Source organism: Oncorhynchus gorbuscha, linkage group LG02 (assembly GCF_021184085.1).
Source record: "Oncorhynchus gorbuscha isolate QuinsamMale2020 ecotype Even-year linkage group LG02, OgorEven_v1.0, whole genome shotgun sequence".
Taxonomy (NCBI): Eukaryota; Metazoa; Chordata; class Actinopteri; order Salmoniformes; family Salmonidae; genus Oncorhynchus; species Oncorhynchus gorbuscha.
Window position 1 is genome coordinate 92,428,850 of NC_060174.1, and position 25,628 is coordinate 92,454,477.

A 25,628-nucleotide genomic window follows, 5' to 3' on the forward strand; every position below is an offset into this window, starting at 1 on the left:
TGAGCAGATGCACTCTCAAAATAGCACTCTTTCAAAATAACACTTTTTCCAAAAATAACCGTGGCTCATGTGTTGAACACTTGAGGCAGCATATTGCCTAGGCTACTAAGCACAGTCTAGTAGCATACAACTTAGAATATGCTATTCTGTTCGAAATACATTTCCTTATGTTCAGTGTTTAAGACCTGCCAAAATGAAATAAGAATGGATTTTAACACTTAAAATGTGCTGGTTAATGGTTCTTCGTTTATAGTGACATACTAAGAAAAATGTTATTGTAATTCTAATGTTACCTAAGCCCTTCATAAATGCAACCAAATTATTATTTTTGTGATAGCATAAGTGTAGTTATTAGAATGTTTGAATGTTACGTCAAAATTACTGGTCAAAGGTTCAGAATGGGATGGCTCGAGGCCCAGTTTTCCTAGTGTTAAAGGCTTAAATATCAACCGTGAATTTTTTTCTTCTGGCTCATATACTGTCAGGTTAAGAAACCAGACTAAAAAGGTCTAAAATACTGAACTTTGTTTAATTTGACCCAATGACTGACAAAGTAAAGGATGTTGATTGAAAGAACAAATGCTATAATTCCCAATGGATACATTTGGGCTGGATTGTGACTGCAGCGTGGTAGCTATAGTCCATATTCACAGTGTCAGTGTGCTCTGTGCAAATGGGCGAGTGGTAGGAGGTGTGCCAAGCAAACACCGACCATGACTTCGAAAACACTTCCACCTCAAGCATGTTATGCAGCGGACAGTGAAAGCACTCTCAGACAATCAATCCACAGAGGAAGGACAGCTCAGACATACTAGGACTAGTAAACATGGTAGATATTCAAAGCTAACAGATCAGAGATACCCAATGTCACCTTGTCTGCTTGATAAGAGATACTATTTTTTTATGGCCTAGACATGCTTGATGGCATTGTGAAAGGTATTTAAGACTAGACCTATAGTTTGGTTTGGGATAAGAGAGCAGCAGTTCAAAAAGCTCAAGATGAGCCAGACATTAACACCATTTGATATGTTCAGGAAGATCTCATGGCCAACCTAACTAAACATCTCAGATTCAATGTAAACCAAATATCCATTGTCATGATCTTCCAATTGGTGCAAATCATTATTATTATTCAAGTCCAGTGTAGTCAAAAACGTTATTTCAAATGTGTGTGCTAAGGTATATACTTCCACACAATAAGGTTCATCACAGACAGTCCTAACAAAAATTATATTTGCAAAGAAGCTTTTTTTTAAATTGAAACCAAAATCACAATAGTAGTTAATTGTTAACCAGAAATGATTTGATATTGACATAAAGGGTTGCATTGGACCTTAAACAGAAACCGAAGGCAGTGCATGCATGTTCGGGAGAGACGTTCAATGCCTCCTCACATTACTAATCAACCACTGACAGAGGATTTAGGGAGACCTATAATAAACTGGCATCTTTGTCATAACATGGCTCATATACCGGTCTTCTTTGGATGCGTGCTGACATATTTGGTGCAATAAATACTTTCACCGTCAAAATTAATAGTTTGACAGAACATGAGGTCGGATCCCGTCCAAGAAAAACATATATTCATATAATGCAAATTAGTTGATAAGATTATTCTTTGAATGTACTATGGCAGAGAAAAGGGTGTTGGGGCTGTGAGGACTTTCGTCAATGTTCTTTTTAAGTCACCCCTACCTAAATAAGCCTGCATTGGAATATCAATAGTGTGATAAATCTATTTTATTGGTGTACCACTTTCATTTACAACCTTTCACCCCGCTTCACAGGTATGTTCTTACACTGGAAATGGATAACAAAACATCTATTTTGGGCTAACCTTAGACAACAATCATTCTATACTGAACAAAAATAAAACGCAACACGTAAAGTTCGTCCCATGTGCTGAAATAAGAAATCCCAGACATTTTCCATACGCACAAAAATCATATCGCTCTAAAATGTTATGCACAAATTGGTTTACATCCCTGTTAGCAAGTTTGGTAGGCTACTAATACTCACTAACCACCTGGTACTCTGCACTCGATTGTCCCTCTATTCACTGACATCAATGCAATCGAATCAAACACTTCATGAGAGCCCATGAGCTCATGTTGCACAACATTTCTATAGGCTATGCAATTGCGTGAGAAAACAGAGTGATTGCCTCCATTAAAAATATAATTCCATCAGCTTTCTATAGGCTAGGCCTACTATATTTATTTCTCAACCTTCCAAATATTAAGCCCATTGCTTCTCTTTACAACAGAAGTATAGCCTACCTGGCTGGCATGAAAATTAACCATGGGAATAGCCTTCTCCATTCGCTATTCAAGTGCATAGATGACATGTATTTTTTTCCCCGCTGCCCCTGTTGAGACCAGTGCATAATAATGGTCCACTGTAAATCAAAACAAATGTCAAATTATTTAGTATATGTAAAGACAAGATTAAATCAAGAACAATCTAATGGGTGAAAATAATCAGCACATCACTTGTGAATGATGCCCAGCTTAAGTCAAACAGCGAATGCTTTTTTAAAAACTTTTCAAATCATAGTCGCACACCTCATGTAGCCTAGCCCATAGGCCTATATGTTTTTATAAGGTTTGTATCACAACTAAAGTGACCTAATAACTTCTTAAAATGAAGCACAAATCTGCTTTACAAAGGGTGTAGAGCCTAAGTGGCATACATACAGTGGGGCAAAAAAGTATTTAGTCAGCCACCAATTGTGCAAGTTCTCCCACTTAAAAAGATGAGGACTGTAATTTTCATCATAGGTACATTTCAACTATGACAGATAAAATGAGATGAAAAAAAATCCAGAAAATCACTGTAGGATTTTTAATGAATTTATTTGCAAATTATGGTGGAAAATAAGTATTTGGTCAATAACAAAGGTTTCTCAATACTTTGTTATATACCCTTTGTTGGCAATGACAGAGGTCAAATATTTTCTGTAAGTCTTCACAAGGTTTTCACACACTGTTGCTGGTATTTTGGCCCATTCCTCCATGCAGATCTCTAGAGCAGTGATGTTTTGGGGCTGTTGCTGGGCAACACAGACTTTCAACTCCCTCCAAAGATTTTCTATGGGTTTGAGATCTGGAGACTGGCTAGGCAACTCCAGGACCTTGAAAGGCTTCTTACGAAGCCACTTTGTTGCCCGGGCGGTGTTTTTGGGATCATTGTCATGCTGAAAGACCCAGCCACGTTTCATATTCAATGCCCTTGCTGATGGAAGGAGGTTTTCACTCAAAATCTCACGATACATGGCCCCATTTATTATTTCCTTTACACAGATCAGTCGTCCTGGTCCCTTTGCAGAAAAATAGCCCCAAAGCATGATGTTTCCACCCCCATGCTTCACAGTAGGTATGGTGTTCTTCGGATGCAACTCAGCATTCTTTGTCCTCCAAACACGACGAGTTGAGTTTTTACCAAAAATGTATATTTTGGTTTCATCTGACATTCTCCCAATCTTGTTCTGGATCATCCAAATGCTCTCTAGCAAACTTCAGACGGGCCTGGACATGTACTGGCTTAAGCAGGGGGACACGTCTGACACTGCAGGATTTGAGTCCCTGGGGGCGTAGTGCGTTACTGATGGTAGGCTTTGTTACTTTTGTCCCAGCTCTCTGCAGGTCATTCACTAGGTCCCCCCGTGTGGTTCTGGGATTTTTGCTCACCGTTCTTGTGATCATTTTGACCCCACAGGGTGAGATCTTGTGTGGAGCCCCAGATCGAGGGAGATTATCAGTGGTCTTGTATGTCTTCCGTTTCCTAATAATTGCTCCCACAGTTGATTTCTTCAAACCAAGCTGCTTACCTATTGCAGATTCAGTCTTCCCAGCCTGGTGCAGGTCTACAATTTTGTTTCTGGTGTCCTTTGACAGCTCTTTGGTCTTGGCCATAGTGGAGTTTGAAGTGTGACTGTTTGAGGTTGTGGACAGGTGTCTTTTATACTGATAACAAGTTCAAACAGGTGCCATTAATACAGGTAACGAGTGGAGGACAGAAGAGCCTCTTGAAGAAGTTACAGGTCTGTGAGAGCCATAAATCTTGCTTGTTTGTACGTGACCAAATACTTATTTTCCAACATAATTTGCAAATAAATTCATTAAAAATCCTACAATGTGATGTTCTGGATTTTTTTCTGATTTTGTCTCATAGTTGAAGTGTACGTATAATGACAATTACAGGCCTGTCATCTTTTTAAGTGGGAGAACTTGCAATTGTTGGCTGACTAAATACTTTTTTGCCCCACTGTATGCAGCAAGTGAGTTTCAAGTTTGGGGAAGATAATTAATCATAAAAATGTACCTTTATAATAAAAGCATTACATGCATAATCCCATTTGTAGTCACTTGAGAATGGTGTTTTCCTGCAAATAGTAGCTTTGCGTTTATAGCCTACTGCCGTGTGCACATTGCTGTGCTTATGTGAAAAAAAATAGCCTAATAATTTAACATGTTAGATAAACCTTCTCATCCATTGCATCGTGCTCATTGCTTAACTTTTTTTATGCTATTGGTGATATTAATTTGGGATCTATCGTATCCCACAACTGTCCCAGACAAGGTTTGGAATATTTATTTCTTGCACAGAAAAGGTCAACTTTTGTACAATGGGGGATAGTAGATTGCCCTAGGCTAGTGCTTTTGCTGTACGTTAGGCCTGCTCATCTTGTTGACTGACAAAAAGTAAATATGGACAGTACTTCCAACATCTTCAATTTGTGCCTCGGCATTGGATAAGGACAGTTGCATCCCCGATGTGTTGGTCTACAGGTCTACACTTTCAGCCTTTTGAGAAGGACCAGATCATGTGGGGAGAAGATCATTTTAATGATTATATTCAGCCCAAGGGCACAACGGCCACAAAGGGCAAGGTTTTTATTTTAGGGGGATTATGGCCACAAAGGGGATGCAGCCTGGATATAAGGCATTATCAAGTGCTTGTCAAATTGTGAACGAGTTTAATGAAGTGGGTACAGCCTACGCAAAACAACAAAGCAGAGCTCTTACCTTACTTGCAACTTTTTTAATCATTAAAAGTTGCATCATGCAGCCTAGAAATGTATTAAAATCAAAAACATACAGCCCAACATTTGTATCACAACTAAAGTTACATATATAACTTTAAATTAAGCATATGAGTGCCTGTTTCTTTGTTAACCGATAAACACAAAATAGCCGCATGTACACACTCCCTCAAATCGTTTGGAGAAAATATCCTTTCTATTTCATTCAGCTATGTTCAATTGTATTCTTCATAATATAAAATAATGCCACGGAATTGTCTGCCAAATGAACTAGTGTAGCCCACAGCCATATGTTAGGCCTTGATCTGGCTATTACATAAATACAACGCAGAGAATGCTATTCTGTTCTGAAATAGACATTTTCTTCATATTATGTTTCTTTAGACCCGTCTAAAATAATGGATTTATTGTGATGTGTAGGCTATAATACATGGATTTAGACTTTAAAAATGTAAATGTCTGCATCAGTGGCTTGAATGCTATGCGTGGAAGGCAGGAGATGCTAAGTGTTTGTTAATTAAGCGGTCAATTTCCGTCAGACAGGCAGTTAATTTGCTTGACAATCACCAGCTGACAATTTCATGACTGCCACAGCAAAACCCATGACTTAAATAATCTGTCTTCTTCACCTGCAGGATCGTCTGAGACCAGCCACTGACAGCATATGAAAATGTGGGTTTGCACAACCGAAGAATTTCTGCACAAACTGTCAGAAAACATCTCAGGGAAGCTCATTCCGCATGCTCTACATCCTCAAAGTCTTGACCTGACTGCAATTCGTAACCGACTTTCGTGGACAAATGGCCACTGGCACGCTGTAGAAACATGCTCCTCGTGGATGAATCTGTTTCAAACGTACTGGGCAGATAGCAGGCGGAGTGAATGGCATTGTGTGGCCGAGCGGCTTGCACTCGTCAAAGTTGAACAGTGCCTCATGGTGGCGTGCAGTTATGGTATGGGCATGCATAAGCTACGGACAACGAACACATTTGAATTTTAAAACCAATTACTATTTCAATGCCCATTGTCGTGCCATCCATCCACCTGCCATCACCTCGTTACAGCATAATCATGCAAGGCCCAATATCGCAAAGATCTGTACACAATTCCCGGAAGCTGAAAATGTCCCAGTTCTTCCATGGCCTGCTTACTCACCAGATGTGTCACCCATTGAGCATATTTGGGATGCTCTGGATCAACGTGTATGAATGTTCCAGTGCCTGCCAACATCCAGCCAATTCACACAGAGAAGAGGAGTGGGACAACATTCCACAATCAACATCCTGATCAACTTCATGGGAAGGAGATGTTGCGCTGCATGAGGCAAATGGTTGTCACAACAGATACTGACAGGTTTTCTGATCCACGCCCCTACCTTAAGGTATCGATGACCCAACATATCTGTATTCCCAGTCATGTGAAATCCATCGATTAGGGCTTCATTCATTTATTTCAATCAACCGATTTCCTTATATGAACTGTAACTCTTAAATTATTCAATTACTATTTTTGTGCAGTGTATTTTACTGACAAGTGTTAATGTAGCAAAACAATTTAACCATCAAGTTCACTAGACTCCCGAGACAATTTTATACATATTGTTTCCACTCCTGTCTTGTGGTAAACAAAGTCTATAAACACCATTAAACTACTGAAAATATGGTAAACAAATTAATATCTCCAGAAAGTGAGTCCTGAGGCCACCCCAACCGGGAGCAAATTTTGTTCTGAAATAATCAAAGCTTGATGAGTTGGTTATTTGAAACAGCTGCTAGAACATAAACTCAGGGGAGGGGGGGGGGCAGGATAGAGTTTGTGCCAGATCATGAGTGATCCCTTAGTGGAATTGCTTTTGACAGCTTCGCCTCCACTGGCCAAGGCGAGAGTAGATAACCCAAGCAGTGGGAGGCAATACCGACCAATGGCTTCAGGGTTCCCTCTTGCAGGGAATAGATTGCAAAACTAGTGACTTTGCAGACCAGTAAAAACATTTAATTGAGTGTGTGTGATGTAGTGCTTCCCTCTGTGCAGTACCTGGGATGGAAGGGCACATCCTAACCCTGAGTGTTAGAGAACAGAAATATTTACAGTAGCTTCAGAAAGTAGTCACACCTCTAGACTTTTTCCACATTTTGTTGCCTTACAGCCCACATTTATTTATTAAAAATGTAGATTGTGTCACTGATCTACACACACAAATACCCCATAATGTCAATGTGGAATTGTTAAGACAATTTTTACAAACTAATTCAATTAAAAGCTGAAATGTCTTGAGGAAATAAGTACTCAACCCCTTTGTCATGGCAAGCCTAAACTTCAGGAGCAAAACATTTGCTTAGGTCAGACAAATTGCATGGACTAACTGTGTAATAATGATGTTTAACATGATTTTTAAATGACTACCCATCTCTGTACCCCACACATACAGAGAATTGTAAGGTCCCTCAGTCAAGCAATGAATTTCAAGCACAGATTCAACCACAAAGACCAGGGAGGTTTTCCAATGTCTCTCAAAGAAGGGCACCTATGGGTAGATGGGAATATCACTTTGAGCATGGTGAAGTTATTCATTACACTTTGGACGGTGTATCAATACACCCAGTCACTTCAGACGTGTCCTTCCTAAAATTGTTTGATGGAGAAGGAGACTGCTCAGGGATTTCACCATGATGCCAATGGTGACTTTAAAACAGTTAGTTTAAATGGCTGTGATAGGAGAAAACAGAGAATTGGCAAACATTTTAGTTACCCCACAATATTAACCTAATTGACAGAGTGAAAAGGAAGCCGGTACGGAATAAAAATATTCAAAAACATGCATCCTGTTTGCAATAATGCACTAAATACTGCAAATATACTGCAAATAATGTAGCAAAGAAATGAACTTTTTCCCCCAAATACAATGCATTTTTTTGTGGTAAATCCAACATCAGAGTACCACTCTTCCTATTTTCAAGCATGGTGGTAGTTGCATTATGTTATTGGTATGCTTGTCATCAGCAAGGACTAGGGAGCTTTTAGGATTTAAAAAAAAATGGACTAGAGCTAAGCACAGGCAAAGTACTAGAAGAAAACCTGGTTCAGTCTGCTTTCCAACAGACACTGGGAGACAAATCCATCTTTCAGCAGGACAATAACCTGAAACACTAGAGTTACCTACCAAGACGACATTCAATGTTCCGGAGTAGCTATATATATATATATAGTTTTGGACTTAAATCTTCTTCAAAATCTATGGCAAGACTTGAAAATTGCTGTCTAGCGATTATCAACAAACTTTACAAAGCTTGAAGAATATTGTACAATCCAGGTGTAGAGAGCTCTTGAGACTTACTCAGAATGACAAAAAGCTGTAATTGCTGCCAAAGGTGATTCTAACCTGTATTGACTCAGGGTGTTGATTACTTATCTAAATCAAGTGTTTTATTTAATTATTTTTTATATAGTTAGAATCTCTTCCACTGACTTTTTTGGTCAACAATCCACACTAATCCCTTTTAATCCCACTTTGTAACAAAATGTGGAAAAAGTAAATGGGTGTGAATACCGCCTGAAGATGATGTATATGATATTTAAAAGTACATTTGTTTCAGTTTGTGCAGAAAATGAGACTAGGGAAATTGAGAGCTCCTAAAAATAATGAAGGCACAAAAACCTATATTACCTCTGATCTAAAAAGCAGAACTAAAATCCGCACTCCTATTGAGATTCTTGCAAGGTTAAAAAGGGGAACTCGCCTAAAAAAAAACATATTTTGGTATTTTTGTCATTAGTACAGTCCCAAAATGTTTGTAATGTCAGTCACGTTTTAGATACTGGACTTTCAATAATCGAAGTACCACCAGCCACATCATCATGATGAAGCAAAATGCATTTTGGGACCATCAACAGTCCCAAAATATCAATAGTTGTTTTTTAGTAGAGTTCCCCTTTAACCTGAATGTTAGACCATGGTCATGTTGCAAGAGTCTCAATAGGAGTGCAAATTTAGTTTTGCCTTTTAGATCACAATAAATAAAATTACACTGACAGGGGGGGGCTGATCCTAGAATTCCTACTCAGACGCCTGATACATATGACCCCTGATATATTTAAAGATCACAGGTTTATAGACTTGATTCAGAGACCTGCATCTCCCTCTGATGTTTCTTCCAGTCTCTTGGGAAGAGAGTTCATTACAATTACTATTTTCATCACTATTCAAAGCAGAGGGATTTGAGAAACTATGGAATGTCATTGGGGAAATCACACTATAGGACGGTTTTAATTGCAATCAAAGGCCTTAACATAAGCACCTTGAAAATTTAAAGGTCAGCAACTTCATGATAAAGAATAGGGGATAAAAATAACAGATGACTAAGGTACCATAGGCTCCCGAGTGGCACAGCGGTCTAAGGCACTGCATCGCAATGTTAGAGGCGTCACTACAGACCCTGGTTCAATCTCCTGGTGGTGTTGCATCCGACCACGACCGGGAGAGCCATGAGGCGGTGCACAGTTGGCCCATCATTGTTAGGGAGGGTTTGGTCAGCGCGCTCTAGTGACTCCTTGTGGCGGGCTGGGCGCAGGAACACTGACCTGTCGCTAGCTGTTCAGGGTTCTCTCAGACACATTGGTGCGGCTGGCTTCTGGCTTAAGCAAGCACTATGTCAAGAAGCAGTGCAGCTTGGCGAAGTCGTATTTTTGGGGGGTGGGGAGGGCGCACGCCTCTCCCGAGCGATGGGACTAGACTATCAATCAATTGGATATCACGAAATTGGGGAGAAAAAGTGGTAAAAGGTCAAATTTAGGTTTGCCTCAACGTGGAATATCAAAATCAGAAGGTAAGCCCTTATTTGACAGGCTTTATTCTGAATTGAGCATTAGCATAACCTGAGACAGCAGAATCAGCGTGGTTGTTCCTGTTGATCTAAATGAGCTCCACAGAAAATGAATTGGATTGAGATATTCAGTGTGTATGCACCTCAATGGTGCAATGCAACTGTGTGCATGACAGTCAGGGACATTATTGATTGAATAGACCTCAACGTCAATATGTGGTCTTTCATAAAACAGCAAAAAATAAATAAAATAAAACCTCACATTGAATATTAAAACAGCGAAATCAAAAGGTAATGTACCATGGTGGTTGGATGTTTCATTACTCTGTATGAAACCTAGCCAAATCAACTTGGACAGTAAGTGTTCAAGACACCCGTATGCATCAGCTCTCTCTTCATTAGCAGCAACACACCTCACTCCCCCTCATCAGTACCAATTAACGCCCACCTTGATAAAGGCAGAGATACCACTTTAAAAATGCCACCACCTGCAACAATTAGTCCTTTTTCAACCGAACTAGAGATTAATTATTGACTGAGTATCTTTCGTTTTGTTATGTAGATTTATATTGTTCGGCGATTGATGGATTGTTGTGCAAATACTATAAGTGCACTTCCATTGTCTGCTATGAGTCACACCGTACCACTCAGAGTCTTCACACTTGACTAAAAAAATAGCTTCTGCTACACACACCCCTTGAAAATAGTGGATTTTGCTATTTTAGACACACCAGTTGCCGACCGGAGGATAAAAATCGAGCACACAGCCATGTGATCTCCATAGACAAACATTGGCAGCAGAATGGACTTACAGAAGAGCTCAGTGACTTAAAGCGACACAGTCATAGGATGCCACCTTTCCATCAAGTCAGTTGGTCAAATTTCTGCCCTGCTAAAGCTGCCCCGGTCAACTGTAAATTCTGTTATTGTGAAGTGGAAACCTCTAGGCACAACATCAGCCCAACCGCAAAGTGGTAGGCCACACAAGCTCATAGAACAGAACCGTCGAGTGCTAAAGCGCGTAAAAACAGTCTGTCCTCAGTTGCAACACCCATTACTATAATACACCTCATTATGAACGATGCCAATCGCCATATAAAGTCAAAAGAAGAAAAAGTCTGGAAGGAGGAGAGATGTCAAGAAAAGAGTCGGTTGACCGTTACGTACGGATTAATTGTCTGATTAGAGGACGTTGTGCATTTCAGGTAAAATAACTCAACATTTAAATTCCAAGACAAATTAGCCAGTAACAGCAAGTTAGCTAAATAGGGCAAATTAGCCAACAATCGCAAGCTAGCTAGCTAAATTGCAATTAATGTTTAATGCTTTTCAACCCATCCCTAAATTAATATAATTGGTTCTGAAATTTCAACCTGTGTGTCGTGATCACGTTTGGTGTGATGGGACACAATTTGTGCATGATGGTGACACGGTTTGGGCATGGTGTAAGATTAATGTCAAGCATCAGCTGGTGTAAAGATCACTGCCACTGGACTCTGGAGCAGTGGAAATGCGTTCTCTGGAGTGATGAATCATGCTTCACCATCTGGCAGTACGACTAATCTGGGTTTAGAGGATGCCAGGGGAACACTACCTGCCCCAATGCATAGTGCCAAGTGTAAAAACAACAGTTTGGGGAAGGCCCTTTCCTGTTTCAGTATGACAATGCCCCCGTGCACAAAGCAAGGTCCACACAGAAATGGTTTGTCCAGATCGGTGTGGCAAAACTTCACTGGCCTGCACAGAATCCTGACCTCAACCCCATCGAACAACTCTGGGTTGAATTGGAACACTGACTGCAAGCCAGGCCTAATTGCCCAACATCAATGACTGACCTCACTAATGCTCTTTTGGCTGAATGGAAACAAGTCCCTGCAGCAATGTCCCAACATGTAGTGGAAAGCCTTCCCAGAAGAGTGGAGGCTGTTATAGCAGCAAAGGGAGTACCAACTCCATATTAATGCCCATGATTTTGTAATGAGGTGTTCGACGAGCAGTGTCCACATACATTTGAACATGTAGTGTATACTGCAATGTAAACTTGCAAACTTGTAACGTCTCGACTAGGACTGGCGATCACGATATTTTGTCAGCCAGTTAACCTCTGAGCACAGAACCCGGTAGCGGGCTGAAATTCCACAACATACGGTGATCGCTACATAAATAGTCATATTAAACATTCATGAAAATACAAGTGTCTCGTGTGTATTTAAAGCCTAGAATCTTGCTAATCCAACTCAGTTGTCAGATTTAAAAAAGGATTTACTGCGAAAGAATACAATGCAATTATCTGAGTATAGAGCCCCATAAAAAAACAATTTCAACCAGCACAGGTGTAACAAAACCATACTGCATTAAAATAAAAATTTTAGGTTTGACAATCTTCGTCTGTTTGCAATCCCAATGCTCATTGTTACTCAATGAATTATTTTTTTGTTTGATAAAATCCGTTTTTATAGCCGAACACAAAACATTTTGTGAACAGCTTGTGTCGTGAATTCTGTCTCATTCCAGGTAAATAACCCACACAGAACGTGACTTTTCCAGTCATGTTTGGTTTCATTGCAATCAACTGGTTTGTAACACAACCAAACCTGATGGGCCATTTCGCGGGACGTATTGACTGAAAGAAACCGATTTGAAGACAAGTAATGAAATCACTGTGCACCAATGATATGGCCACTGTTTCGTTGATTGACTGCATTTTAACCCAATGACCACTGATCGTCTTGAAATCTAGCTGGGTAGATAGCCAATGAGCTGAGGTAAACGGCAGTATGCAATGGTTGTGTGTTGGAAGACCAACCCATGTCGTAAACTCCAGCGTAAAGAGAGTTGAAGTTTTATTCCGGAAGGAGCTACGCATTTTATGCACAGCGCTGTGTTGGTAAACGCGCAGATTCAGCTGTTTATATATATCAAATCAGTATGGCGGCTAAGTCAGGGAAAGCTAAATTGAAGTCTAGATATACAGATGTACACACAATTTTAGAAGAAATTGATCGGAAAAGTGAGAGAGATTTTTGTAGGACGATTCATTTAGCGATTCCCAAGTGGAGGAATATTTTTTGAATGGAGAGGACACCGTTGTAGCCACTGTGTATAATCTGTAATGTGCCTGCAGAAAAGGAAAAATGTCACCATTTTGGACTGGTAAGTTCTTATCATGCTAATGCCCTTGTTTGAAATTAATAATATAAAATATTATTTGTGATCATTTTAAATTTTGGAAGCAATATATAAAACATGTAATGTCATGAAATGTGAGATGCGTGTGTCTGCCGCCCCACCCCAACCCACATGAAATAGCCTAATTGAGGCTGTTGAGGGGTGGGCAGGCCCAAAACAATGGCCAAAGTGAAATGGAGACAGTAGATACAGCTGGTCTGTCATAATATAATAGAGACAGTAGATGTAGGAGGTCTATAATAATATATTCAACCTTATGTTCCCTGTACTCAATATATACACTGCTCAAAAATATAAAGGGAACACTTAAACACAATGTAACTCTAAGTCAATCACACTTCTGTGAAATCAAAGTGTCCACTTAAGGAAGCAACACTAATTGACAATACATTTCACATGTTGTTGTGCAAATGGAATAGACAACAGTTGGAAATTATAGGAAATTAGCAAGACACCCCCAATAAAGGAGTGGTTCTGCAGGTGGTGAGCACAGACCACTTCTCAGTTCCTATGCTTCCTGGCTGATGTTTTGGTCAATTTTGAATGCTGGCGGTGCTTTCACTCAAGTGGTAGCATTAGAAGGAGTCTACAACCCACACAAATGGCTGAGGTAGTGCAGCTCATCCAGGATGGTACATCAATGCAAGCTGTGGCAAGAAGCTTTGCTATGTCTGTCTGCGGCTATGGACCTGAGCCCTAGGACCATGCGTCAGGACTACCTGGCATGACGCCTCGCTGTCCCCAGTCCACCTGGCCTTGCTGCTGTTCCAGTTTCAACTGTTCTGCCTGCGGCTATGGAACCCTAAACTGTTCATATTTACTCTTGAGGTGCTGTCCTGTTGCATCCTCCACAACTACTGTGATTATTATTATTTGACCCTGCTGGTCATCTATGAACGTTTTAAAATCTCGGCCATGTTCTGTTATAATCTCCACCCGGCACAGCCAGAAGAGGACTGCCACCCCTCATAGCCTGGTTCCTCTCTAGGTTTCTTCCTAGGTTTTGGCCTTTCTAGGGAGTTTTTCCTAGCCACCATGCTTCTACACCTGCGTTGCTTGCTGTTTGGGGTTTTAGGCTGAGTTTCTGTACAGCATCTTTGAGATATTAGCTGAAGTACAAAGGGCTATATAAATACATTTGATTTGATAGAGGACTGAGGGTCTTCCGAATATTGAAAGTGTGTAAATAGTTACATGTTTTTTTGTAAATATATATATTTTCCTCATGTTTTTTTCTCAAATTTGTTTTGGGGGGGGTGTGTTAGAATACCATTTTGGTATTTTGTATATAGTTATGTGTTTCAAAATGTATACCTTCACCAATTTGGCCACTTGGGTATATTTGGGCTACTTGTGTGACTTCATGATAAATGTCATGTAGCACACTCATTTTGAAAGTTATCATTCTGAAACTTTGCACAAGTACTGTTGCCCTCTTATGTTTTTCACTGAAATTATCCCCATCATCCTATCTGAATGTTTGTTTTATCTTGTTCATTTAAAAATAAATAAAAAAAATGTTCTTTTTTCATTGTATTATGTAAACCAGATCTATAGTGTTATATTATCCTACATTCAATTCAATTCACATTTATGCAAACTTCAGAGTGTTTTCTTTCAAATGGTACCAAGAATATGCATATCCTTGCTGCTGGGCCAGAGCTACAGGCAGTTAGATTTGGGTATGTCTTCAGGCGGAAATTGAAAAAAGTAGGGGGTAGCTCTAAGAGGGTAATTACCCAGAAGCCAGCTGCACCAATGTGTTGGAGGAAACTGTCGAAATGACAACAGAAGTTGATCAACCAAGCCCGCTACAAGGAGTCGCTAGAGCACGATGAAACAAGGACATCCCGGCCGGCCAAACCCTCCCCTAACCCGGATGACGCTGGGCCAATTGTGCACTGTACCATGGGTGTCACGGCCGGCTGTGACACCCATGGGATCTAACCCGAGGCTGCAGTGGTGCTTTAGCACTTATTGTTGAATTTGCGATTTCCAACTTGTTTTTAATGTTTATGGCTGATGAGCACCGACACGTTTTATCTATAGTTTCTCATATCTCCTCATGTGACAAGGATAAAAAATGATTTGCCAGTAGATTGCAGACTTCATGCATGATGATGACTGCTTTCTAGCTACGATTTTTAAATGATGATGTTGATATGATCAATCCAATCAAAGCTTTGGTAGATATTTGACGTAATTGTATCTGTGGCCATTGACCTTGAGCCTTCTTTGATGGGCACTTCTAATGTAAATCTATGGCAGCACCCAAGGGGCTTGAGCTCTCCCTGTAGATTTTGTTGTGACATAGGGTCCCATGAGTGACACCCTGAGCCAATCATTGCACAACTAGAGAACAATACCAACCCCTATGCTTCGTATTTTCTGCTGGCTTCCCCACCACCAGAGAAAACACTGAGCTAGGCTGAAACACCTGCATTTTGGAGCTTCCTTACTCAAGAAACCAAAAAAAAAGAGACCACGTTTGTATGCGGCTTTAACTCAATGATTTTGTTTATTTTTATCTAAACAGATAGGCCTCAAAACAGGTGTGCCCTAAATGACACATCGCCACTGTATCCTTGCCTTGACTTAAGTTGACTGGCAATGCAACATTCTTGGTCCGCAGCTCAAATATACCAGAAATATCACAATAGCCAGTAAGCAGCGCAAACTATTTAACAAGCTGAGCAAATTTTCTGAAACTTATTACAATATTTTAAAACTGCAACCAAACCATATTACTCTTGAGTTATGCAACAATACACAAGCATTAGCAGACCATTAAAGGGTTTATTTTCTCATCTGTGCACATTAAATTAGCTGAAAATACACAGCTAACTCCTGCTAGCTAGCTAACATACTTCATGATTAAGTAACGTTAGGATATCAGTAAAATTGCCTTAGAAAAAAAACAGGCTTCATTTTATCAATATCATGGAAGTAATTGAGGTAAAACGCAAATTGTGACTGAAAACGTGGACAATTCCCAAGGGAGTTGCTTCTTGCCTGGGGGCTTGGTATACTCAAGCAAAAAATAAAAACACAGATTTAAAGCTACGAAGACAATTTCAGAATGTAACTGCCGCACCAGCAGTAATGAGTCATGGCCGCAGTAAAAATTCAACATTACCGCTGAGTCACGTTTAATCTCCTACTATGCACTCTGGACATGTTAGTAGTACCCAACTCACTAATGATCATCAGTTTACTACTCAGGGCTTTATTGTCCCACTACTACTCAGGGCTTTATTGTCCCACTAACCACTCTGACATCAATGTAAATGCAATTGAAAATCACTTCATTGTGATTTTGTCAATTTGAAGAAAGAAGTTTAACAAGTTGAAACTGAGTGGAAAACATGATTGTTGTGGATGTTGTTTCAAAGCCTAACACAATAAAATGGATGGTGTTTTAAGGTGAAAATGAATTCAAAAACACCCATGTGCATATTCAAGCATATGCATAGGCCTATATGAGGGCAAGCCCCCTTTAAAAAACTTGAATATAAATAATGATTGAGCTGTTATACAATACATAGCCTATTGCATATTACACTAGGCAGAAAACTTAACACATTGGTGTAGCCTAAATTTAAGAAATCCAGTTAGCCTGCAATTATAGTGAATTTGATTTTGAATAGAAATAAGTATTTGGTCACCTACAAACAAGCAGGATTTCTGGCTCTCACAGACCTGTAACTCCTTCTTTAAGAGGCTCCTCTGTCCTCCACTCATTACCTGTATTAATGGCACCTGTTTGAACTTGTTATCAGTATAAAAGACACCTGTCCACAACCTCAAACAGTCACACTCCAAACTCCACTATGGCCAAGACCAAAGAGCTGTCAAAGGACACCAGAAACAAAATTGTAGACCTGCACCAGGCTGGGAAGACTGAATCTGCAATAGGTAAGCAGCTTGGTTTGAAGAAATCAACTGTGGGAGCAATTATTAGGAAATGGAAGACATACAAGACCACTGATAATCTCCCTCGATCTGGGGCTCCACGCAAGATCTCACCCCGTAGGGTCAAAATGATCACAAGAACGGTGAGCAAAAATCCCAGAACCACACGGGGGGACTTAGTGAATGACCTGCAGAGAGCTGGGACAAAAGTAACAAAGCCTACCATCAGTAACACACTACACCGCCAGGGTCTCAAATCCTGCAGTGCCAGACGTGTCCCCCTGTTTAAGGCAGTACATGTCCAGGCCCGCCTGAAGTTTGCTAGAGAGCATTTGGATTGGGAGAATGTCATATGGTCAGATGAAACCAAAATATAACTTTTTGGTAAAAACTCAACTCGTCGTGTTTGGAGGACAAAGAATGCCGAGTTGAATCCGAAAGAATGAATGGGGCCATGTATCGTGAGATTGAGTGAAAACCTCCTTGCATCAATAAGGGCATTAAAGATTTAACGTGGCTGGGTCTTTCAGCATGACAATGATCCCAAACACACTGCCCGGGTAACGAAGGAGCGGCTTCGTAAGAAGCATTTCAAGGTCCTGGAGTGGCCTAGCCAATCTCCAGATCTCAACCCCATCTTTGGAGGGAGTTGAAAGTCCTTGTTGCCCAGCAAAAGCCCCAAAACATCACTGCTCTAGAGACGATCTGCATGGAAGAATGGGCCAAAATACCAGAAACAGTGTGTGAAAACCTTGTGAAGACTTACAGAAAACGTTTGACCTCTGTCATTGCCAACAAAGGGTATATAACAAAGTATTGAGAAACCTTTGTTATTGACCAAATACTTATTTCCCACCATAATTTGCAAATAAATTAATTCAAAAATGAATTCAAAAATGTTACAATGTTATTTTCTGGATTTTTTTTCTCCTCATTTTGTCTGTCATAGATGAAGTGTAGCTATGATGAAAATTACAGGCCTCATCTTTTTAAGTGGGAGAACTTGCACAATTGGTGGCTGACTAAACACTTTTTTGCCCCACTGTAGGTTTTAATTTCTAAGGCTTTCTATGGTGTGTATCATTCACAACTAAAGTTGCCAAAACTCTAAATCTAATGCTCAATTTAGTCACTTCATATGTGCGCGCTCACTCCGGAATGGGAAAAATATCCTATTTTATAATGCTAAGTTAAATTTTATTCTTCTTACTATAAAATCATATAATATAAAAATGTCATGTGACTTATAAGCATATCTTGTCTGCTAAATTAACAAGCCTGCAGCCAATGATATGTAGCATAGTCAGATAAACAGTAGGCCAATTCTTATTCTGTTCTTCGGTAAAATAAGTGTTGTTTCTTTAGACCTGCCTAAAATAAATAATGGATTAATTGTGATATGTATTTATCAGAGTTTGATAAATTTACACTGAACAAAAAAAAATGTTTTAAGTTCACATGACTGGGAATACAGATATGCGTCTGTTGGTCAAAGACACGTTTTTAAAAAGGTAGGGGCGTAGAAAATAACTTTTCAGTATCTGGTGTGCAGCGTGACACCTCCTTCGAATAGAGTTGATCAGGCTGTTGTTTGTGGCCTGTGGAATGTTGTCGTACACGTCGATCCAAAGGATCCCAAACATGCTCAAGGGGAGATAGTTTTTCCATGGCCTGCATACTCAGACCTAAGACATTGTCAGCTTCCAGGAATTGTGTACAAAGCCTCGTGACATTGGGATGTATATTATCATGCTGAAACATGAGGTGACGGTGGTGGATGAATGGCATGACAATGGACCTCAGGATCTCATCCACGGCATCGGTGCATTCACATTGCCATCGATAAAATGCAATTGTGTTCTTTGTCCGTAGCTTATGCCTGCCCATATCATAACACTACCACCACTATAGGGCACTCTGTTCACAACGTTGTCATCCGCAAACCACTCGCCATACAATTGGGCTGCGATTGAGGCCAGTTGTACGTACCGGGGTTGTAAGGCAGGTTAGATGCAATGCTAAATTATCAAAAACGATGGAGGCGACTTATGGTAGAGAAACTAACATTCAGCTCTGGTGGACATTCATACTAATTGCACACTCTCTCAACTTGATACATCGCTGGCATTGTGTTGTGTGACAAAACTGCACAATTTACAGTGGCCTTTTATTGTCCCCAGTTCAAGATGCCCATGCTGTTCCAAAGGCTGAAGCAGCTTGTATGCGTAGAGGCCTGGAGATGCTAAAAGTGTTTGTTAATTAACGGTCAGTTACCGTGAGACCGGCAGTCTTTTGCATGATTAAGCGGACGGTGTGTCAATAAGTAATGCGGCTTAGCTCGCGACCTTCGCCGAGTCCATGGGGGAATTGCAGCGGTGAGACAAGATCTTAACTACCAATTGGATATCACGAAAAAGGGGGTAATCCCATTGCACAGAAAAGTCTGAATACATTGGCCATGCTCTCAGTCCAGCATGAATTATGTCATGTTCAAAACAACTGGAAACTCTGATCTGGGAAATCTAAGACTTCAGTGAGTTCAAGACTACTGGGAACTCAGATAAAACGAGCTCTGATGAGGGAAATAATGTTGAACGGTAATACAACCCTAAAGTCCAAGAGCCCACAAGAAGGACCACTGCGCCACCTTCCTCTTCAAGTACGCACAGCACAACAAGGGGAGTCCAAAAATTGTATGCTGCTGCATTAATTATGTAATATGCCAGGAAGATATCTATACAGTAGTTAAGAAAGTAATACTAAGTGAATGTTGTGTAGTAAACTGTTAGTAGCCCATGTGCCTCACCCTAATAATTTGGTGTATTTTCACCTCTTAAATTGTAACTACTGTTCTGACTTGTTGGTGCACATTTAGTCTATAGCCTTAGAGAAATATCATCAAATATGAAGATAAAAAGCTTTCATTGTCTGCTTATATGCCCCCTTTATTTATCCTACGGTTCTGACTTGGTGTACAGGAAGAATATTTTAAAAACTGCCTGTTCTGTTGTCGTACATTTCAAAAGTGCTGAACAAAGAGTTGCCTTCATAGATCCTAGCTCGCTCATTAATGTCTTAATCGAAATTACGGATTGCCTCTTATCCACTTATTGTTCCCCTACACCATAGTTCGTACAGTTCAATTTTCAGTAGAAACCACATTTGTTTAAGCAAGTCAGCCATAGCAGCTATGTTTTTTTAAAGGCAGTAAATGAGGCTGAATGAACTGTTTCGCTGCCAGACAACGCACCGCTTATAGCCAGGTGTAGCAGTCGTAAGGTGTACAGAATGCTTTCGGGACAGCTTTATGTAGGCCTAACAGTTTGGTGGCACCGTTTGTCGCAGTTATAGTGCAATTAAAGTATTGTATAGTGGCTTTGCTGGCATTTATCAGAAAACATTTGAGTTTGCCCCACCAAGACTTACATGTTAAATCACCACTGCAAGGATGCAATGTGAATTAAAAAGTAGAAAGCTCTTTAGCCACTCCGCTCCTCCGATTCTCCTGTAGTGGTAATGGGGCCTTAAACCTTTGATCAAGTGCATTTCCTTTGTTGTCCATGTGACCACCTTATACAGACAATGTGTTTCTCTGATCCTAGTTCAACCACCTTACATCACCTGTCTACTGTGACAATTTGAAGCCTGCAAAGATCAAGATCAAAACCTGATTAAATAAAAGTGTCAAAAAGCTATACCATCTGACAGACATACTCATTGCATTGCCTTTCACACATCCTACCCAGACTAAACTATTTTATTTATTATTATTGCCTGGTCCCCAGGCTCAAATTGCACTTGGAAGGGCTGTGTCTTAAAATGGCGGCGGGAGAGGGAGCGAGCCAGCTACAGCTGTATTAAATGGGACTTTGAAAATTGGTTTAAATTGCCAATCAAAATTACTGTTCTATCACATTAGCCATATTATTTTAGGGATGCCCAATTGAGTTCGAGCATGTGAAAACAACAGTATTTCTAAGACGCGTACAATGAGATTTTGCTAACTAATTTCCTTGTTTAACACTAGAACCGCTAAAGCAGTAATTTTGACTGCTCATTATTATTTTTTAAATTACTGCCATTTTAAAGTCGTGCCCCCCTCCGTCCATCACATTTCCTAAATAAGTCTATATAAATACACTGTTGGTGTAATGATTATAATATCAAACAGAACTAGAGTTATAACCAGTCTCAGGGGGAAAGCATAAAGAAAAAATGACATGCCCTCCTGTTGCCCCTCCTCACAACAGCAGGGCCTGCTGCAGCTCCTTCCTCCTAGAGTTTAAAGTGCCCAGCTGATAATCACCTCAAGTATTGCCTCAAAACTATACTGAAACTATTTTCACACATAAGAGACTAAATCAATTAAGTAAAGTATGATGGGTAGAAAGAGGGAGAATAGGTGAGTTGATGAGCAAGGGGAAGCGAAGGATTACAAATTGTGAATGAAGAACAGAGCAGGCCATTCTATTGATCCATTCTAATTATAATCTTTAAAATGGTATGTAGCATATATTAATCCACCGAATCAAAGCAGTCTACAGTGAGAGCGTGCGTAACTGTACATGTTGATCGGCTACCAATATCTGGGAAAATTTCTACAGCAGCAGGTGAGCGAGTGTTGGAGAATATGGTGATGAGGCTTGTGGAACCTTATGTTGGCAAGGGGAGAAATGTCACCATGGAAAAATTCACTTCATTATCATTGGCGAACAAGTTGCTTGCGAAGAAAACAAGTCTGGCCAGCACCATGAACAAAGTAAGACGGGGCTACCTCCCTTTGCGCAAAATAAGGCACCTGCAGAGCCGTTGTCCAATGGTGCTGAAGAATGACAAGACAATGGGGACACAAAGAGAACCGGAGACTATTACGCACTAGAACGAAACAAAAGGTATGTCAAAGTGTGTCAAGCAAGTGAAAGTTAGCAAAATTGTGTCAACTGTTAGGACAAGGGATAACAGCTAAATTAAATCCAAATGGTGCCATTGAATGAAGATGCACGCAACAATTAACTATTTGACTGCTTTCATAGACACTTCAAGTCATAATGCCATTATCGCTTTTGTGCCGAGTTTCACTATTTATGAAGACCACTTGGCACTTATGTTTAGGCTACTGATGTTTCCATAATTTGACCTTGCATTTTGGTGGTTGGGGTGTGTTTTTTTTCTTTCATAGTTATAAAAAAAATAAGCTGTTACCGTGTTCTAACACAAATGCTTTCTGTTTCATAGTTGTGACAATGGCACACCACAAATCAAATTGATTTAACACTTGAATTTTGGCATTTGATTTTTGTTCTTACATATAGCCAACAGCAACAAACTAAAGAAAATGTTTGTGTTATCTGAAATAAAAATAAAGGTTAGAATATAATGTTACCCAAGGCCTTCATAAAAACATTTTTTTAATAATTACACCGTTATAATGTTGCAGTCTGAATGACTGCTCATTAACTTGAAGGGGGGGCTGTCGAGGCCCAGCGGTTCTAGTGTTAAATTGCTTGCATTGCTCACGCTTTGAAGTCCACAATGTAGGGGAGGTTCTAAGGGTTGTGCTAATGGTAATGCAGAGATCAGCCAATTAAAAATCAGTGGTTGTTTCATCCTCATGCCATAGCCTCCAGCACTTAAGAGCGTTGGGCCAGTAACCGAAAGGTCGCTGGTTCAAATACCAGCCGTGGTCCATTCATTGCAATGAAAGCATACAACCATGTGAAAATCTGTTGATCTGCCCTTGAGCAAGGCACTTCACCCTAATTTTCTCCAGGGGTGCAGTACTACTATGGTTACACCAGGAAAAACAACATTTCACATTTTATATATTTTTTTAAACCTGGCGGTTCGACAGAGAGCTGGTTGGAAGACAATTCCTCAAAATACACAACAAATAGGAGGTAGAAGAGCAAATTGTTGATCATATTCCTATTATTATGGTTAAAGAAAACTGTACTCATTAATCGAAGTGTGGCAAGCTACACAGCCATGCTCCCCACCTTGTGGAGAGATGTGTGTGGTCCATATAGACCCCCAAAACTACACTGGCCGTGGTCCATTCATTGCAATGAAAGCATACAACTGGTTGTATACCTCACATGCATGAATAATTTAACCATAAACAGCTAAAAATAGACAATTAACATGGTGGAATAAAACCTTCGATCCTGTGCATGTCAAGAGAGTTAAGTTGGCACACTTCTCCTCACTGCGATTTTTGGGGCGGCAGGGTAGAGCGTTGGACTAGTAACCGAAAGGTTGCAAGTTCATATCCCCGAGCTGACAAGGTACAAATTTGTCGTTCTGCCCCTGAACAAGCAGTTAATTAACCCACTGTTCCTAGGCAGTCATTGAAAATAAGAATTTGTTCTTAACTGACTTGCCTAGTTAAATACAGGTAAAATAAAATAAACTGCATCATTTGGGTCCTATATTGTGCGTGGAGATCATAACCAATCTGAATTAAAGGCGGCACTTCTGCTGTATTTGCTGCTTTCTTGGAATCGCATCTCACTTGACATAGCCTACAACATACACCAGTCATAATCGAACATAGGCTTATCATTCTGGCGAATAGCCTAGGCTTATTGCATGTCGCTCAGTTTGGCACTTACCATTTGAAAGTAGCACCACACAGAGCAGCAGAGTTCCTTTGCAAGATGGTAAAATTGACATCGTAGATATCTCGGTAAATCCAGTAATCAATCGTGAATACAGGAGTCTTCAAATATAGCTTCCGACCGGTGTTTGTCTATGGCAGGTTCTTCGAGAGTCAAGTTCAATTGTTTACAATATATGGTGGTGTAGCCCTTCTGAATCTATCTACTATGTCAAATCTGACAATTGTCTGATTGGCTTTCTGATAAAACGCAAGGCATGACGAAGACTTCTTCTCTTTCCAAAGGAGCACCAAGCGGCAGAAGAAAGTTACATGTATCCGGATTAAGTGGCTCAATTGCGCCCTCAATTAAGTATTCCACAATGTTCCAATTATGAAGCCAAGTCAACTGGTTAATAAATTCAACAAATGCGCAATTGTTCACAAATACGTGGCAAACAAATATCCTATTTGTTGTTGAATTCCTCCGCGCTCAGTAGGATAAAGGCTGAGAGATTTGATGGTATAAATTGAAGTGCCTGAGATACAACACTGATTCCCTTAGCCTACAGAAAGATAAACGTTGTGTTTTTCAAACGGTCCAGAAACTGGAGAGCGGTTGTTGATTTCCACGACTGGACCAATTAAAAAAAACACACAAAAAAGACAACCAACACCGGATGCAACAATTTAGCCAACAAACGCGATTAATGGAGAGTCCGCCCGTCGGTCTTCACTGTGCGGAAGGCAACACCGGTTCGGGTTCAAAGACGGGTGCCTCCTGCCTTTCTTAAAAAGTTATCTAGTACACAGGCGAGACGAATCTTTAGTAAGCAAAACATGGAAATTCCAGGATTAAAATGCTATACTAAAGAAACTCGACTAATATTGGATAGGCCGGGAGATTCCTCGTTTCCAAAACTATCACAGCGTTTCCCAACCCAGTCACTGCATTTGATTCATGCAGTGATATGATAGTTCATCTCGTTCCCAGATTTTAAACGGCAGTCCATGTACCACGTGTCGATGTTAGGCTACCTAAATCTTCCTCCTACACGTCCTCAGACACAAGAATGTTGACCATAGTTACTGAATCTGCGGCAGTAAGTCCAAATCCATCCCCTAACTGTGGTTAAAAACTCACGGGTAGTTCGACTTCATTGTTTCGCACTATCCTGCTCAGCGTTGGCCATTTACGCATTCGTTGCCGCTCGTCTGGTTAAGGGAATAAAGAGAAATTGCTAATACATACTCCTCGTATGCGTTGTGTCCGGTACAGCAGGTATTAACAGTAAAAAGGGGACTTTCTCAAAGGCAGTTGCTACAGAGATCGTTCTCCCTCGATCTAAGGATTCCACACGCACACTGAAAGTGGCATGAACCAAATTTCAATCACGTGGTACCCTCATCAGACCTCAGTCTGACGCACACAATGCATCGTTTATTCAATGAGATGGACAGTGTGCATGTGTAGCCCATCATGTATTTTTTTCCAAATCAATTTGTGAATTAGTATCGAAAACATTTCGTCAATTCTTATAACATGTTGCATGTAGCCTATACATTCGTTGAGCCATAAGCAAATCTAGGCTATTGATTATATTTGAAATTCCAGGTTAGCAACATCGTATATTCCCTGGTTACAACTTGGTCTCAGAGAATGTCGTATTATTCTATAAGTAAATCCGAGACAACATTTAGTATGGTTTTCATTTGTGGATGTCCATCATTCCTTTCACACGCTAGGCTAGTAATTAGGGGTTAAGGTTAGGAGTTAGGTTCAAGGGTTAGGGTTTGCTAACATGCTAAATAGTTGCAAAGTAGCTATAAGGTAGTAAGTAGTTGCTAATTATCTAAAATGCTAAAAGTTGTCTGTGACAGGAATCAAACACACAACCATTGGGTTGCTAGACGATCACGTTATACATACACAATGACCCTCCTTTAGTTTTTGCCTTAAGTGACCTTGTGTCTTATGTAACTATACCAAACGTAACAACATTCTACACTGAACAAAAAGATAAACACAACATGTAAAGCATTGGTTTCATGAGGTGTAATAAAATAG

At 40.2% G+C, this 25,628-nt stretch overlaps 1 protein-coding gene across 1 annotated transcript in view; it reads right to left on the reverse strand.

Moving 5' to 3' along the window:
* tmem132e (transmembrane protein 132E) overlaps positions 1-24,915 on the reverse strand; it is a 337,250-nt gene extending 312,335 nt beyond the window's left edge. The window contains exon 1 of the mRNA XM_046327284.1: positions 23,577-24,915. Coding sequence (XP_046183240.1) covers positions 23,577-23,637 — 61 coding nt within the window. The 5' untranslated portion in view covers positions 23,638-24,915. The remainder of the gene's footprint in view (positions 1-23,576) is intronic.
* Between the last annotated feature and the right edge of the window lie 713 nt (positions 24,916-25,628).